At 39.8% G+C, this 19092-nt stretch overlaps 1 protein-coding gene across 1 annotated transcript in view; it reads left to right on the top strand.

Annotated features, from left to right (window-relative positions):
- otog (otogelin) overlaps nucleotides 1-19092 on the top strand; it is a 135962-nt gene that overhangs the window by 93973 nt on the left and 22897 nt on the right. The window contains exons 53-56 of the mRNA XM_053491571.1: nucleotides 2634-2738; nucleotides 6347-6466; nucleotides 7106-7151; nucleotides 10909-10980. Of these exons, the coding sequence (XP_053347546.1) occupies nucleotides 2634-2738; nucleotides 6347-6466; nucleotides 7106-7151; nucleotides 10909-10980 (343 nt within the window). The remainder of the gene's footprint in view (nucleotides 1-2633; nucleotides 2739-6346; nucleotides 6467-7105; nucleotides 7152-10908; nucleotides 10981-19092) is intronic.

Raw genomic sequence — 19092 nt, forward strand, 5'->3', positions numbered from 1 at the left:
TTCATAAGGATTTAACTTGTTTATGGATTAAATAATGGATACTGGACAATAATAATGATCGACATTGACAAGGTATTTTCATTGCCATTTAGTGATATTGATGATGTGGAGTTTTATAATATCCAAATGAATGGTATACCTAATCACCCAAACAGAAATGATGAGCATGAGCATTTAAATTTAATGGCTTTCAATCACATGGATTATAAAATGTATGAAATAGTAAAGGATATTGATCCAAAAAAGTATTATTTTGTAAATGAAGATTGTTGTGAGTATTATACAGAAACTCAATTTAATAGTAACATCGTCATGGAAGGAGCTTTATCAATAATCCATTTTAATAGTAGAAGTCTTTGTAAAAATGTTATGAATATTAAGGATTATCTGAGTCAGTTTAATAAATTCAGTGTGATTGCTATGCATTATGATGTTAAGTGATTAAAAGTAAGTCATTTGCTATAGAAAATGTTTTGGTGTGTAACAATTGAAATTGAAACAAAAAGTACAAAAAATATAATGGTTTTGTGTGTGCATAGCTCTAGGCACATGCATTGACCAATTTAAAAAAGAGTTATTTGATATGTTCTACCAATCAACTGAAAATAAGGTTCACATTAAATGTGGGAATCTTAATATTGATTTACTAAATCCATATGGGAATATGAGAATTGCAAATTTTGTTGATGCACTGTACAGTTATGGTTTGATTCCAATGATAACTAAACCTAGTAGATTGACAAAAGATACAGCAACATTAATAGATCATACTGTATATATACTATTGAAATTAAAGAAAAAGACTAGAAGGCTTGATTATCAATGATATCACAGACCATTTTTCAGTTTTTGTGATTTTTTATGACTTATTGAAAAATCCCCCCCTCCCTCCAAAAAAGAAAGGACTAATAGTTATAAAATTATCCGCAATAGAACACAAGAGGCACTAGACGCTCTTAATGATGATTTGGATGAAAATTGGGATGAGGTTTATGCATATAGCCCCAATAAGGCGTATGAAGTGTTTTTGAATATATTAAATTAACAAATTAATAAACATTGTTCATTTAAGAGGATTACAATAAAGCAAAAGAATGTATATAAACCATAGATTTCTAAAGAAATAGAGAAGGCATGTAAAAAGAAAAATGTCCTATACACGGAATTTTTAACAACTAGATCAAAACAAGCAGAAATTGATTATAAGACTTCTTATAACCACCATCTTTCTTAGTAAAATGAAAACGGCAAAAGTTATTCCGATTTTTAAAGGAGGAGATCGGTATTCCTTCTCTTATTACAGACCAATTGCTCTTTTGCCGCAATTTTTAAAAAATTTTAGAGAAAGTATTTGTTTAGAGGCTTGAAAAATTTATAGAAAAAAATAATTTATTGAGTGAATATCAATTCGGATTTAGGTTAAGAGGTCGACTTCAATAGCAGTAATGAAAATGGTGGAAGATATCTCAACTGTAGTAGAAAATGAAGAATATACAGTAGGAGTATTTTTAGATTTAAAGAAAGCATTTGATACAATTGATTATGATTTATTAGTGAAGAAATTGGTAGGCAGGTAGGCTGCCATGAGGCCTACAGCAACACTAAAGGAGCTGCAGGAATTTCAGGCAAATACTGGCTGTGTAGTACACGTGACAACAATCTCCCATATTTTTCATATGGCTGTGCTACAAAGGAAAAAAAATATATATATATATATCCAAACCAAGCTAAAACTCATTTAAATTCCCCCAAAAAAATTATAAAAATGTGTTATGGTCTGAAGAAACCAAATTATTTAATTTTTTTTTAATTATTTTTGAATCAATGCCACGTAGAATTAAGACCTCATTCGTTCATCAAGTTTAAATTATTTAAAAAATTTGTTTGCCTTGCAGAAAACGTTACTCACAATAACAAAGTTTTACCGTACTACTGTATATGTTGCTCGTCTAAGGTTGTATTTATCTAATACTAAGACCCACTATGATTAAATGATTTATATTATGTTTTCCCCCGAGAACACACACACACACACACACACACACACACATATATACTCACCTAAAGGACTATTAGGAACACCTGTTAAATTTCTCTTTAATGCAATTATCTAATCAACCAATCACATGGCAAGTGCTTTAATGCATTCAGGTCCTGATCAAGACAATCTCCTGAACTCCAAACTGAATGTCAGAAAGGAAAGAAAGGTGATTTAAGCAATTTTGAGCGTGGCATAGTTGTTGGTGCCAAATGGGCCAGTCTGAGTATCTCACAATCTGCTCAGTTACTGGGATTTTCACGCACAAGGAAAAAAATGGAAAAACATCCTAAAATGGCCTCCACAGTCACCAGATCTCAACCCAATAGAGCATCTTTGGGATGTGGTGGAACGGGAGCTTCATGCCCTGGTCCCACAAATCTCCATCAACTGCAAGCAGCTATTCTATCAATATGGGCCAACATTTCTGAAGAATGCTTTCAGCACCTTGTTGAATCATTGCCACGTAGAATTAAGGTAGTTCTGAAGGCGAAAGGGGGTCAAACACCGTATTAGTATGGTGTTCCTAATAATGCTCTAGGTGTGTATATAAAACATATACATACACTCATACATTGTGTGCTCTATATTTCAGAACCAGGTTTACATGCCCCCTAAAGATCAGAGTGCCTGTTGTGGAGTGTGTAAAAATGTATCTTGTATCTACCACAGTGACAACGGATCTCTAGCTTTGTACAAGGTGAGACAATGGTCTGTATACCATAGATCAGAAATATATACCACATATACTGTAAATATATACACTGTACCTCTCTATTTTAGACCACAGTATTTACACATTTATTTAAATTTTCTTTTTGTTAATTTTCACTATTGTTTGTTTATCAATCTAAAAAATGTAAATGTAGTAAGGATTTAGTAATTTCAATTTATTTATATATTAAATGAAAGGATAAAATCTGTTATTCTTGCAGAAATTAAAACAGTGCTTTTTGTATTAAAATAATATTTCGATCACTGCGCAATATTACCATTAAGAGGGAGACTTTCTATAACAGGCTAAAAAAAATAATCTTGTAATTAATGTCTTAATTACAATTATAATAAATGTAATTAATGTAATTAATGCGTGTGATACTTTGATGTAAAAAGTTTCATGAGTTGGTCCATTTAAAATAACCTATGAAATTCATTCAAATGCTGTAAAAATAAATCTAAATAACAAATACTTAAATAATAACAAAATTTATATGACTTTATTAATTAACGTTTAGCTTGGGAAAGCGGGAAAAGCGGGAACAAGATGCTGCGTGAAAACGCTATGGGAACATCTTTTTGTGTTGCTGGTTGTGAAGCATGTGTGTATCAAACACGCCAAATTTTTGGCTTATTTACCGCAGTGGACTGGGTCTACATGGTTCGCCATGCACCACTTTTAAATACCATCACCTTGAGGGCATAAGTTCTTCTAGTGCATGAAGGTTCCAGGGCTTCCAACTTCATACTGTATGCCCTGGAATGTAAATCGCCTTGAGGGACAGGAACTCTTCCTGTGCCCAAAGCAGAACCTGGTGTGATAGCTTATTCAAGCGGTGCGAGCACAGTCCGCCCCCCAGCTCGTGAGGGAAACGTCTGTCATTAGCATCTGCGACAACAAAAGGACGCACGTAGAGTGGGACCCAAAGTCAGAAACTGGGGTCTGAACCACATAGAAAGGGTATGAAGCCACCTGGCGCTTAACCCATATTTGCCTACAGGAATTGGCCTTTGAGTAATCCCCTGGCTTTTAGCTATAATGTACATCGCCCTGCGGGACAGGAACTTGTCCTGTGCCCCCAAGGGGAACTTGGTGCGCTAGCTATTCAAGCGGCGCGAGCACAGTCCGCCCTGGCGATTATGTACGAGACCCTCGTAGTGTTGTCCACCCGCACTAGGACATGGTAGCCTTAACTGCTGGAGGAGGTGTTTCAGGGCAAAATAAAGCCATCATTCAGGGCAATTGATGTGCTACGTGAGAAGATGGCCTCTCCAGCTCCCTTCGGGACAGTCATTCAAGACCGCAACCCAGCCCGTAAGGAAAAACGTCTGTCGTTAGCATCTGCGACGACAAAAAGACGCACGTAGAGTGGGACCCAAAGTCAAAAACTGGGGTCTAAACCACATAGAAAGGGTATGAAGCCCTTGGCGCGTAACCCTTATTTGCCTCTGGGGATTGGCCCTGAGTATAATGCACTTGCTTTTAGCCACAACTGAAACAATCTCATGTGCAGAGGCCCAAAGGTTTCACTGTGGACACAGCTGCCATGAGACCTAAAAATATCTGAAAGTAATGAACAGTCACTTTCTGGCCTAGCTTGGTTTCCTTCAGGGTGCTGCAATGGATTTGACACGCGCAGGAGACCCCTGTGCCCGCATTGCAATCGCATCCTAACGCGGAAGGTGGTGTGAGAACTGGATCCTGTAGCTCTCACTACAGTGCTCAGTACCCAAGGAAATATACTTGGTCGTAGCTTTCACGCTACCAGTTTCTCCTAAAGGGGCAGAGTCTTTGCGGTTGGGGGTGTGTGTATTAGCTGTTCGGCATCCTGAACATGGCAAGAAAAAAAAACGAAAAACTAACATTTCTTGGAGACCGGTGTTGTCCGTAACACTAGTGGTGGCGGAGCAGGAACACCGACCTCCTGGAGGTGCCAGGGAGAACACTTTCTACGCGCCCCTCCTGGGGGGAGCCACCCCCACGGTCCTGAACGACCTCAGGACTTCCTCCTTGGGAAGGAGTACGTAGGTCCAACTTCTTCGAGGCTGATTGCAAAGCGTGGCGCGCCGCACCCCAGTCAGACTTGGTCGGGGCTGGGTGGCCAACAGTCCCGACCCTTGAGCATGGCGGGGAAGGACTCTCCGGAAGGCTTGTTCATATGATTTCGCCTCCCGAACCTAGTGGCGACGTTAACAGCATCGCCAAACAGGCCAGAGGGCAAAATGGGGCATCAAAGAGGAATGCACGATCCTTATCCTTGATTCTGCCATGAGATTTAGCCACAGGTAACTCTGCGGAACACCATCGCAGCCATAAACAGCCAATAGCATGGACTGTCTGCTTTGTTGCACAAAGAGACAGGTCTGTGGCTCAGCGTAATTCCAGGAATGACGTTGTAGAGCCCCGCCAGTGCTCAAGTCTTTCATAAGGTCAGCCTGGTAAGCCTGCAAAACCGCCATGGTGTGCAGTAGAGCACCAGGCTGATCAGCTGCCTGAAGCTCTTCCCCACCAGGGAAGATGTCAGTCTACATGGCTTGGTGGGGAGTGTATGCTTCTTTTTTAGGGAGGATGATGTCCCAGGAGAGATAGCCCAAGCATCTCTTCTAACTGGGACATCATCATATAACCACACCTTTGCATCAACAACATTCGAATAAATCGAAGATGATGGCACGAAAACGCAGGATGAATAAGGCTATTCCATGAAAGAGTTAACTCGTCATAAAGGTTGCCAAGAAAGAAGGGAGAGAGAGAGCGCCATTTATCCGAGGCTCCTCCCCCCGGCCACCCGACAGCAATCTGTCGTGTTTTTTTTTTTTTTTTTTAGCGCTTGGGGATTGCACTGTTTAACCCAGGAATGCGCCGAAACAACAGTGTGGAAATCGCGCTCCGAAAGAGTGGAAGCATGGATCTCCTAACAAACTTCACCATATCGGTGAGTTTATATTTTTAAATTCGCTTGCACACATCACATGCAAACACAATATTCGGTCCTTTGAAGAGAAAAAGATCTGAGGAATGTTTCCGGTTCACTCCTATTTATAACCTGCAGTTGCACTTCATCAGATGACGTCACCTGACCGAGGTTATATATGCTAAAATTTGGCGTGTTTGACACACACATGCTTCACAACCGGCAACACAAAAAGATGTTCCCATAGCGTTCCCATAGCGTTTTCACGCAGCATCAAGTGTAGCCTTTGAAAGGGAACTCAAATAGTAGTGGTGAATAATCGTGAAAACATTTTGGTGAGATTAGATTTTAAAAAAGCAACCATATAACTCACTGGAAAAAAAGTAATTTGGTCTGATCAGTCCAGATTTCTGATGTTCGAGAGTGAGGGGCACTTCAAGGTAAGAAGAAAGACGAAGTGATGCACCCACCATGTCTAGTGCCTAACGTACAAGGATTTGAAGCAATGTTATCTTGGGTTGCTTCACTGGATGTACTGGAGAAGACTTTATACAGTGGTCTGAAATGTGATTCTAGAAGAAAATAAAATGTTGCAACATTGCATAAGCTTATCGAAATTATATATATATATATATATATATATATATATCCAATATTATATCTGTTACTGTTCCAGCCTGGAAGGAGCTGGGTGTCTTCCTGCATGCGCTATGACTGTACAGAGACAGAGTCTGGATCTGTACTGGTGTCCTACTCCTATAGCTGCCCTCCCTTTAATGAAACAGAGTGCATGAAGGTAACAAATACTATTTCATTTGGGTTTATTAGTGCAATCTGTATTCTTTTTGGTGGTTTAAATTATATATATATCTAAAAAAAAACATTTAAACTGTTTATTTAAATGGTGGTAAGGTGGCATTGTGGTAAGCAATGTGGTCTCGCACCTCCAGGGTTCTGTGTGTGTGATTCCCATCCCAGGTCTTTATGTTTAGTTTGCATGTTCTCCCCATGCTTGGGTTCCCTTTCAGGTACAGACATGCAGATTTGGTTAATTGGCATTTTCAAATTGTCCCGTGTGTGTGCGTGCGTGTGTGCAACCTGCAATGGATTTCCATCCTGTCAAGGGTGTACCCAGCCTTGTGCCCTAAGCCTCCTGGGATGGGCTCCAGGCCCCCACAACCCTGAACACAGGATGAAGCGGTATAGACGATGATTGAGTAAGAGTGAATGTTTAATGAAATGTCCTTAATCCTGTGCTACTGTATGTATCTCAGTGAGATTTCGAAAAATGTGCAATATATTATGTTTGTTTGTTTATTTAGTTATTTATTATTATTATTATTATTATTATTATTATTGTTGTTGTTGTTGTTATTATTATTTTAGTGCCCACTGTTTGTATAACCCTTAATGTTCTTGATGATCCTTGTCCTAGATTGGAGGCACAGTGATGACATACATGGATGGATGCTGCAAAACATGTGAGTTTTATTAATATGTAATCTATGTTATGGTATCTTTTTATGTTAGAAATCTAGTTTTCTGTTTATATCACATACACCACTCAAGGACTACCATTCTTTTATTGATTAGGTCCCCATTTTGCCACTAAAAATGTGATGCACTGTGTATTCTTGTGTGACATGTTTCTATTGGAACCAGCATTAACCTTTTCAGTTGGATAGGACTACACAGGCTAGCCCTCACTCCTTGGTGGGGCAAACAGGTATTGTCAGAAAATGGAAGTGTTGCACAAATAATAATAATAATAATAATGATAATAATGATCATAACGAAATAAAATAACACATGTGTGTCAAGGGTTTAGTGCCTTAGCAGCACCTTTGGGAAAATGGGGTGGGGAAACAGCTAGGTTGGTTTCTGTTTTAAGTTTTCAGCAGTTACTTGTGTGTTTTAGTACAGGCAATAGCTTTGGGCAATAAGCTGTTACCGTCTGTTAGTGTGTGTCCTGGTTCTCCTGGATCTTTTTCTGACAGAATGCACAGTGCATCATAGTTTTAGTGGCAAAAGGTCATAATGTTATGGCTTTTATCACTTTCTTCACTTTTCTTATCATCTTCAACAGAAAAATGGTAGCTAAATTGTTGTGCAATATTATCTGCACAGCCACCATATGTTTCAAGCATTCACTGGTTCCATTCCTATGTTGTTTACTTGCTGTAAAGTATTACCTTTGCTGTTGTGTTCATTACCCTATGAGTAGTTTTAAATACTAATATATGGGGCTCTATTTTTGTGGTAGCACTAGTAAATTTTTAATCATAAGCATTTTGTAATAAGTAATACGCAGAATAATTTTTTTATTATTTTTCCCTGTTGTCATAAATAATTGCAATAAATTTTGGTCTAGAGGGAAAGAGAAGGGATAGAGCCATCTATTGTAAATCCTGTTTCACTTCTTAGTAGTTTTATGGATGTCTGCCCACTTTAACAAAAAAAAAAAATTGATAGATTGTTTTATCCATAACCACTTAATTTTAAAATACTCAGCTGAGATGTTTATCTTTATCACTTTCATAATTTATCTTTAAATAATAACCTTTTGTTTAAACAAGTTGCGATCTCTCTATTAATACACCAATCAGCCATAAAATTGCAAAACATTATTTCTCAATATAGTGTAGGTTCCCAGTGTGCTTCCTGGGCATTTCTGCCCCTCTGGACATAACTCCACAAGACATTGGCAGCAGATCATTTGAGTGCTGTGGGTTACGGGGTTCAATCCTCCATGGATCGAACTTATCCCATGGTTGCCCGTTCAGATTGGGATCTCAGGATTTTGGAAGCTAGGTAGGCACTCTTGGGCTATTTGCATGCAGGGCCCTGTGCACATCAAAGTTTGGTGCATTGGGTGTTCTGGTGCCATTTTGTCATGGCCTGCATTGACTTTTTTTTTGGCAACTTGTGCTGCATTGGTGCCAGGAGGAAATGGAAAGATGCAAGGAGTACTTTAAAGAATTGATAAATGAGGAAAATGAAAGAGAATAAAGAGTAGAAGAGGTGACTGTTGTGGAGCAGAAAGCAAAAATCAGTAAGAGTGAGGTGAGAAGGGCGTTGAAGAGAATGGAGAGCGGAAAGGCAGTTGGTCCTGATGACATACCTGTGAATGTATAGAAGTGCTTACTGTAGGAGAGATGGCAATTGAGTTTCTCACTAGTCTGTTTAACAAGATCTTGGACAGTGAGAGGATCCCAGAGGAATGGAGGAGGAGTGTATCGGTGCTGATCTTTAAGAACAAGGAATTTGTGCAGAGTTGTGGCAACTACAAAGGAATAAAGCTGATGAGCTATACAACAATGCTTTGAGGATGCTGATGGAAAAGTACAGAGAGGGTATTAGGGAGTTGTATTGTGTCTTTGTAGATTTAGAGAAAGTGATTACAGGGTACAGAGAGAAGAGCTGTGGTATTGTATGAGAAAGTCTGGAATGGCAGTGAAGTACGTTAGAGTGGTGCAAGACATGTATGAAAGCTGTAAGACAGTGGTGGAGGTGGGTCTGCATCAAGGACTGGCTCTAAGCCCCTTCTAGTTTGCTATGGTGATGGATAGAATGACAGATGAGATTAGACATTAGTCTCCATGGACTATGGTGTTTGCAGATGACATTGTGCGAGAGCAGGGAACAAGTGGAGGAAAATCTAGAGAGATGAAGGTATGCTCTGGAAAGCAAAGGAGTGAAGGTTAGCTGTAGCAAGATAGAATACATGTGTGTAAATGAATAGGACCCTACATGGAGCAGAGGTAAAGAAGGTGCAAAACTTTAAGTACTTAGAGTCATTGGTCCAAAGTGTCGAAAGGAGGTGAAGAGGCGTGTACAGGCAGGTTGGAACGGGTAGACAAAAGTGTCAGGTGTGTTGTGTAATAAGAGTATCAGCGAGAATGAAAGGAAAGGTGTACAAGACAGTGTGAAGACCAGCAATGCTCAACGGCTGGCACTGAAGGAAAGACAGGAGGCAGAGTTGAAGGAAGCAGAGATGAAGATGTTAAGGTTCTCTTTGAGAGTGACAAGGATGGATAGGATCAGGGATGAGTCCATCAGAGTGTCAACCCATGTTAGATGTTTTGGAGATAAAGTCAGAGAGGCCGGATTGAGGTGGTTTGGACATTTTCAGAGGAGAGATTGTGAACATAGGAAGGATGCGTCAGGCAGGAGGTCTAGAGGAAGACCTAAGAGAAGATTTATGGATGCAGTGAGAGAGGACATGAAGTTAGTTGGTGTAAGAGAGAAGAATGCAGAGGATAGGGTTAGATGGAGGCAGATAATTTGCGGTGGCGGTCCCTGGAAGGAAACAGACGAAAGACAAAGAAGAAGAAGACCTCAAGAAAAAAAGCTGAATTGATTGGCTTTGGTCAGTTACACTTATGGGCATGCCCACCTCAAAGAAAAAGGTGGACATGCCCAAAAGTGTCACGGACCAAAGTACAGACGAAACCTTTCTTTTATTTATTTATAAAGGTAGCCTTTTGTCCCCATATTGTTAATCCATGTTTAGATGTTATTGTTATGTGGTATTAATGTTATGGCTGATCGGTTTACGTATTTTTGATACTTGTATAGAAGTCTTACAAACACTGAAGTATCAACATAAAATGTAATGACTGTTAATTTAAACCGCTATAAATAATCTAATCCAGCCATTTCAAACTCAAGAAGGGTGTAGCCCAATTTGAAAGATGGAAATCTTCTGCGGCCCACCAAAACCTCTGATAAACATGAATAAGATAAATTAATAATGTTATTTTATTTATTTTGCCATTTGTATGGGAATTTTAAACTTACTGTAATTACCAAATTAAAAATATGTATATATATTTTTTGTTATAAATGACATCTCACGGCCTACTCACAATACATTTCCACACATTGGAAACACTGATCTAATCATAAATATTTACAAAAATTATATTGTGCTCCACTAAAATATGAATAGAGCTTAATTCATTTAATATCTGTACAGTATATCTAAACTTTCAAATTTTAATATGATGACATTAAAACAATTCAATTAAAAAAATGTTCCTCTTTCTTGTCTGCATGTTTTGTGTATGTGTTATTACCTGAAAATAGAGCCCGTAATATTTAATTTAAAATAAAAACAATAAAACAGTGAAAAAAGAATGGAAGCATATGGCTATGCATGCAGATTTTGTAGATTACTGTTTAAAAATTATAATTCCTGTGTAATATGACTATAACAGATTGTACCAATTTCTTCAGGCACTGGACATTCAATCTTCCCCTTTCCTGTTAACACACTGAAACCCACCATTAGTACTAAGTGTGACAGAGGTACCCAAAAAATATATCAATTATTAAGGCTCACCACCACCATTGTTGATTTTCCAACAATGTACTTCCCCTATAGGAACACTTAACATATTTAAAAGAGCCGATTACCAAAATATCGTATATCCCACTCTGTTTGGAGTTAATCTAAATATATTACCATCTTAATAATAATCTTTCCCCATTTTGCTCTATTGGGCAGTGCATTGTTGATTACCAACAATGTACTGTTGGTAGTGACCAGTTGGTAAATGTTTTCTAATTGTTTGCATGGTTTTTAAAGCGTCTGGAGATTGTGTTACATTAATTGTGTTTATATTTATGTGGTAATCTTTTGGGTGATATGACACAGTGAGTTTTAAAATTTCGGACCCTAAATTGTTTGTTTGTATAAGCAAATTTCCCCAGTTCTCTGCGAAAAAAATGGTTATTTCTGCAGCAATTATGATTCTGCCATATTACCCAAACCATTACAGCACTTTCTAGTTCTAAATTATAGTCCTTGTTCAACCTATAGTTTTATTTGTTTTTATCGTTTATATAGTATTTTAGATTTTTTTAGATGGTGGAATATTTATTGTTTTTGGTTTTACATTATATTGTAGTAATTACATCATATTGTAGTAATATAGTAGAATATTGTAGCTATTTGCTGATTATTTTTTAGCTTTAGATATTATGTAGCCAAGTGGGGAAAGAATAATGTTTATATAAGTAGTCAGATTGTGTATGCTTCTCTAAATTTGGTACCTCACTAAGATATGTGGGTGGTCACAGTATTATATATATATATATATATGTGTGTATGTGTGTGTGTAAAGAATATACAAAGATACAAATATCACCCTAACCCTTCACTCATATGTGTGTGTGTGTTTGTGTGTGTGTGCGTGCATGTGTACAGTATAAGTGGGTGTGGCTGCACATGGTTGCATGTCCATGCACGTGACTGAGAACAATTTACCTGCAAACCGTGATAGCATCATGGTTCATTTTACAGTAATAGTTTGGAAAGACTTTAGGTTGTGTACAAGAAACATGACATGTTTGGTCATGGTTGTGTACAAGAAATCAGAAAAACAGATGGGAAGTATGTGAGAAGCTATTGTGTATGCAATGCCCGAACATATACTGGACTTTTACCACCTTTATATACATGTGCTGTAATATCTGATAATGCATCCTAAACAAATACATGGGAGTGGGGTGTTTATCTTTCCTAAAGTTGTGCTATGTGCTACAATGCATAACAAGAAGTGTTAATCTAAACAAAATGACAGGGATTTATACACTGCTGTTGACTTTTAAGAACAGTTAATAAAAGGTTCCATGGGTCCAGCAAAATTTTACTTAAAACTCAAAAGCACTAAACTTGTCAGCAACATTCAGATGGTTATTATTATTTTTTAGTTACAGTAAGTCATAAGGTAACCCACATAAATTATATAGATTCATTACACAGAGATATATATATATATATATATATATATATATATATATATATATATATATATATATATAATGATTGTGGCTTACAGCTAATGAAAACCCAAAATTTAGTAAATCAGAAAAGTTCAATATAGGAGATCAATATCATGATGTCACACTCTAATCAGCCAATTAACTCCTGCAAAGGTTTCCTAAGCCTTAAAATGGTCTCTCAGTCTTGCTACACAATCATGGGAAAGACTTGACAGTTGTCCAGAAGACAATCATTGATACTCCGCACATGGAAGGTAAGACATAAAAGGTAATTGCTAAAGAAGCTGGCTGTTTGCAGAATGCTGTATCAAAGCACATTAATGGAAAGTTGAATGAAGGTTGAAAATGTGGTAGAAAAAATTACACAAGCAACAGGGATAACTATGGCCTTAAGAGAATTGTGAAACAAAGCCAATTCAAGAATTTAAGGGAGATTAACAAGGAGTGGACAGCAGCTAGATTCTGTGCTTCAAGAGCCACCATGCACAGAAGCATCTTACCTGAGCTAAAAATAAAAAGGACTGGACTGTTGCTCATTGACCAAAGTCCCCTTTTCAGGTAAAAGTAAATTTTAAAGTTTTGGAGCACTTCATGCTTCCACCTGCTAACCACCATTATGGAGAAGCTGATTTTATTTTTCAAAAGGACTGGGCACCTGTCCAAATTGCCAAAAGTACCAATGCCTGGTTTAAGGACTATGGTATCCACGTGCTTGATTGGCCAGGAAACTCACAGACGTAAACCCCATAGAGAATGTTTGTAATGTATTGTGAAAAGGAAGATACTATTATAGTATATAATAAAACATAGTATTTGAAGATACTGAATTTTGGGTTTCCATTAGCTGTATGTAATAATCATCAAAATACAAAAAAATAAACATTTAAAGTCTACTGTGTACGTCTGTGTGTAATTAATATATACAATATATGAGGTTCACTTTTTTAAATGAATTACTGAAAAAAAAAAATTATGATATTCTAATTTATTGAAATGCACCTGTGTGTGTGTAACCTTAGATTGTGAGTAACTTGGTCTCAAATTGTTTTGCAAAACAAACTAATTTAAATTCAATTTTATTTGTGTAGTGCTTTTAACAATTGTCATTGTCGCTTTACACAATGAAAAATATTATGTAAGTTTGTATAAAATGTTAATGTGTATGATTCAAAAAGTTAAAATTGTCCCTAATGAGCAAGCCAAGGGCGACAGTGGCAAGTAAAAACTCTGAGATATGATGGCAATAGGAAGAAACCTTGAGAGGAACCAGACTTAACAGGGAACCCAGCCTCATTTGGGTTATAATGATCTACAGTCATACTGTGTGTTAGGAGGCTGGAAGTTTAGTAGAACAGAAGATGTGTTTAAGTTAATATGGAGTCCAGTTTGTTGTTGAAGGCTTAGGTAGACTTGTAGAAAATTCCAGTCCTGAACTATCTAGCGACTGCAGTCTCTGCAAACAAGTCTTTAGAGAACAACTCTCAGCATCACCCGAGGCCAGGACCATCTTCGTGGTAAAGTGCAATCGTTCCCAGTCACCACACGCATCCTAGGTAGACTACATGGGGCATCCATGTAACGAGATCTCCAATCAAAAGCGCAGAAGGGCAGAGGGGGTCTGGATCACTGGCAGCTCAGGAGCAACATGTGTAGCTCGACAGAGAGACAGGAAGCGGGAAAGAGAGAGAGGAGAGGAGAGAAAAGAGGAGAGAGCTTATCAGAAGAGAAGGAGAGACAGTTGAGTATGGGTCACAGTTACCCAATGTTTAAGATGAATGTATATTTACTGTAGAGTGCAAGCAGAGATTCCGGCAGGACTAACTATGACAGCATAACTAATAGGGAGAGCTAGAAGGAAACACAGCCATAAGGGCTCCCTGACATGTAAAGCAACCAATCACTTCACCGTCAACAAACCTGAGTGATCAATGAGAGTTGGGAAGACAGCACCTAAACATACCAGTTCATCATAATACTCTATGTCCATGAGTCCCCCAGATCTGCTCCTTTACCTAAAGCTAATCTATTTACAAAAATTCTTGGTTAAATAAACAGGTTCCTTTTCAAAGGCTATACTCGATCCTGTGTGAAAACGGTATGGATATATCTTTTCATGTTGCCGGTTGTGAAGCATGTGTGTACCAAACACGCCAAATTTTGGCTTATATAACCTCGGTCAGGTGACGTCATCTGATTAGACGCACCTGCAGGTTATAAATACGAGTGAGCCGGCAACATTCCTCAGATCTTTTTCTTCACCGCATTGTGCGCGTGTGTGTCAACAAGCATACTAAAAATCTAACAGCAGAATTTAAAGCTTATAAAACTCACCAGACAATAATGGCGGAGTTTAGAGCAGATGTCCCCCTCCGTGCGATAATTTCCTTTCGGTGGGCGACATGCACACTTTCTTCTTTTAATGTTTGGGAAGCACGCCCTCAAAGGGCTTAATGTAGAGTGTGAGCACTGTGATCTTCTCCCCATGAAGCTGCTACGCGCGCGCCTCGCGTTCTTTAGGGAGACACGAGCCGCGCTGCACTCATGGGGATCACAGGCTGACTTGACGGAGACCCTCCTTTCTCTCGCCCTCTACCCCGATCCCAAAGTCTCTCCTTCCACTTCACGAGCACACTCTGGTGCCTCTCGTGGGTGCGTTGAAGAGACTCACTCCCCTGCTTCTGTGGAAATGGAAGTAGCTTTCTCAGAACGCTCCTCTAAAAATGAGAGAGAATATGAGGAGCTGCTTGAGGTTATAACGCTTGCAGTCGAACGACTGCATATTGATTGGCCACAGGAGCAAGCTCACCCAAAACACTCAAAATTACACGACAGATTCCTGTCGGGTGACCAGGAGATGGAGCCAAAACGCTGCTCTCTCCCATTCTTTGATGACCTCCATAACGAAATATCTCATTCTTGGAAGGATCCTTTTTATTCCCGTATTTTTGTTCCATCGATTGCTTTTTATTCGAATATTGTGAATGCAAAAGCACAAGGCTACATCATGATGCCCCAGTTTGAAGAAACGCTTGCGGGCTATCTCTCTCCTGCGGCATCATCTTCATTAAAGAAACCAACACTTCCCTCCAAGCCATGTAGAACTTCTTTTACCCTTGTAAAGAAAGCGTTTAAGCAGCAGGTCAGGCCGGCGCTTCCTTGCACACCATGACGGTTTTTAAGGCGTACCAGGCTGATCTGTTGAAAGATCTGAGCACGAGCAGCACAGTGAATCAAGAAGCATTCACTGAATTACGCCGGGCTACTGATTTATCCCTGCGTGCAAATAAACAGACAGCCCGTGCTATCGGCCGTTCGATGGCCTCTTTGTTGACTGCTGAAAGACACCTATGGCTAAATCTAACAGGCATCAAGGATAAGGACAGAACTTTCCTCCTTGATGCTCCTGTTTCACCTTCCGGCCTATTTGGCGATGCTGTTAATACCGTTGCCACTAGGTTCTGAGAGGCTAGATTGTATGGATAGGTCTTTGGGAAATTTCTCTTACGTCGTGCTCAGGATTCGAGGCTGTTGGCCACCCAGCCTCGACCAGATCTGATTCTCGCCAGGCGAGAAGCGCAGAAGGAGAGCGTCAGCAGCCGGGCACCCCCCCGTAAGGACTGGGGTACGGCTCGTCGCCCCTCACAGATAGCCTCCAAAAGATTAGATCGCCGCACTGTGTTCTTCACTAAAAAATAAGTCCTGATAGCTTACACACTCAGGACCCAGGGAGCGGCACTCAGCGCTCTTTCCCTTTCGCGCCCTTTCCCTTTTCTGGTGTTTCGGACAACACAGATCTCCAAAGATATGTTAGTGCCTCGGTTTTATCTTGCTTCATCCCTGAATGCCGAACTACTAACACCCCAAACCCCAAACATTTCTGGCCCTAAAGCACTTCCTTCAGCAGTTGAGAGGCTGCCATGTCCTAGTGCGGGTGGACAACACTATCGAAGTCTCATATATTAATCGCCAGGGCGGACTGTGCTCGCGCCGCTAATAGCTAGCGCACCAGGTTCCTGTCCCTCAGGGCAATTTACATTCCAGGGCATATGAATGTGGGAGTTGTACTTTCCAGTCAATCTCTGACACACGGGGAATGGAAACCCCATCCCGAAGTAGTCAGTCAATCTGGGAGGAATTTCATGTAGCAGAGGTAGACCTCTTTGCCTCGCAAAATCAGCAAATGTCCCCTTTACTACTCTCTGACTCTTCCAGCTCCCCTGGGTCTGGACGCCTTGGCCCGTATGTGGCCCAGATTACACCTTTATGCATTTTGCCTGATAGCTCTGCCCCCGGGAGTCTTGGCAAGGGTCTATCAACAGCGTTTGCGCCCTTTTATTGATAGCGCCCTGTTGGCCGACCAGAGTGGGGTTCTCGGATCTAGTATCCCTCTTAAACGGCTCACCATGGGTGATTCCAATGAGGTGGGATCTTCTCTCAGGCGCAGGGGACGATATTTCATCCCCGGCCCGAGTTTTGGAACCTTCATGTTCAGTCCCTGAACGAGACAAACTAAGTCAAGCTGGTCTAAGACTATTTTAAGTGCTAGGGCTCCTTCCCCTAGAAGAGCATAGGCCCTCAAATGGAATGTATTTGAAAGTTGGTGCATGACGAAGCAGGTAGACCCAGTCCACTGCCGAATTGTTTCAGTGCTGGAGTTTCTGCAAGAAAAGTTGTCCTCGGGCTTGTGCCCTAGTACTCTCAGGACGTAGGTAACCGCTATTTCAGCCTGTCACGTCCTGATTGATGGGATTATTGTGGGAAACACCCCCCTTCTTTTTGTTGAACCACCAGAGTCAGCGCCTCAGGCTTCTGACCCTTGAGATGGTTTTTCTAATGGCCTTTACCTTTCTAAGATGATTGGAGATCTGTCAGTCTCCCCATCCTGCCTAGACTTGCCCCTGGGCTAGTCAGGGCCATTTTGCATCCTCACTCATCTATCTTCCGAAAGTTCCATTAACAACATGCACCCTATTATTTTTGAAGCCTTCTGTCCTCCGCCTCTACAGCTTCGGAGCAGGAGAGACTTTACTTTAGAGCTTAAATTGATAAAATCGATAATTATTGATAATGAAATTCGTTGTCAATGGATGCCATTATCGATTAGTTGGGCTGCTCACATCACTGAGGAGCGCGACCCCAAGATGCACAAATACACACAGATACACAGCCGCTCACGCAATGGAGGTTACAGAAGCGCCGGCAGGAAAAAGCGGGCGTCCCGAGTCCTCCAAGGTATGGGAGCAATTTACTTTAAACGCCTCTAAGAAGACGGTAACCTGCATGCTATGCAAGACCAAGCTTCCATGGCATGTCATGCACGAACACTTAAAAAGAAAACATGTTGGTGTTACGGATGCCGAAACGTCAGCAGGGTCAGTAAAAACTGTATCTCTTCATCATGTAAAAGTTGTATAGTTTAAGTGCTTTTGTTTAAACTGTTTGCTAACTTCGGGACAGTCGCGCTAGATCTGTTCGCGGGCTACTCACTAGCGTCACATTGCGCAATCACCTCTTGAGTAATAGTGATTAGCTTAATTTACACAGTGCGAATAACAGTAGAATATTACATGTAGTGATTGTTGTGGTTTTAAGCGAATGCAAATAACAGTACATTTGTGACTATTAGCTTTTTGCATTTCTACAGTTTTTTTTATAGTCCACTACAAAGTTAATTTGTAATTTACTGTGGTTTTACTTATGCATACATCATTTTATTATACAAAATTACATTATTTTAGCTGTTTATATCTTATCAACTGAATAGATCAGTGTATTTTTTAAACTTTATTTTTTATTTATATTTTTATACATAAATAATACCCTGATTTATGTTTTTTTTTTTTTTAGTTCTAAGCAAAATATCTAATTAAAGAAGCGGTTAGGTTTTATCTGATTAATCGATTAATCGAAAACATAATCGCCCAACTAATCGATTATCAAAATAATCGTTAGTTGCAGCCCTACTTCACTTACTGTCCAGTACATGCTCTTTAGATTTACATCCACCGCATCAGCCAGTGGCGTAAGTCAGAGCAGCTTGTGCTCAGGTGCGGCGACGTTGGTACTCTTGTTCCCATAGCGTTTTCACACAGCATCGAGTGTAGCCTTTGAAAGGGAACATCTCAGGTTACTTTACTGTAAACCTGTTCCCTGAAAAGGCGGGAACGGGATGCTGCGTCCCAATACCGCACTGCCCCTGTGACCGGACGTCCGTTCAGACAAATCAATCTGAGGAATGTTGCTGGTTCACTCCTATTTATAACCTGCAGGTGCGTCTAATCAGATGACGTCACCTGACCGAGGTTATATAAGCCAAAATTTGTTACACACATGCTTCACAACCGGCAACATTAAAAGATATTCCCATAGCGTTTTCACGCAGCATCTCCTTCTCGCATTTTCAGGGAACAGGGTTACAGCAAAGTAACCCGAGACATTTTTAGCCTAGACACTGAAAGAAACACTGAGACTGTGTCTGAGTTCCAAACATTAATTGGAAGACTATTACTCTGGGGGTTTGTAGGAAAAGCTCTGACAAGCAGCCTGCGTCCTTTAATCAAAGTAGGCGTGGCGGATCGTAAGAGACTAGCGCCTTATTGTTGTTGTAAGACACTAATTAGATACTGCGATGCA

The sequence above is a fragment of the Clarias gariepinus genome, chromosome 3 (genome assembly GCF_024256425.1).
Source record: "Clarias gariepinus isolate MV-2021 ecotype Netherlands chromosome 3, CGAR_prim_01v2, whole genome shotgun sequence".
Taxonomy (NCBI): domain Eukaryota; kingdom Metazoa; phylum Chordata; class Actinopteri; order Siluriformes; family Clariidae; genus Clarias; species Clarias gariepinus.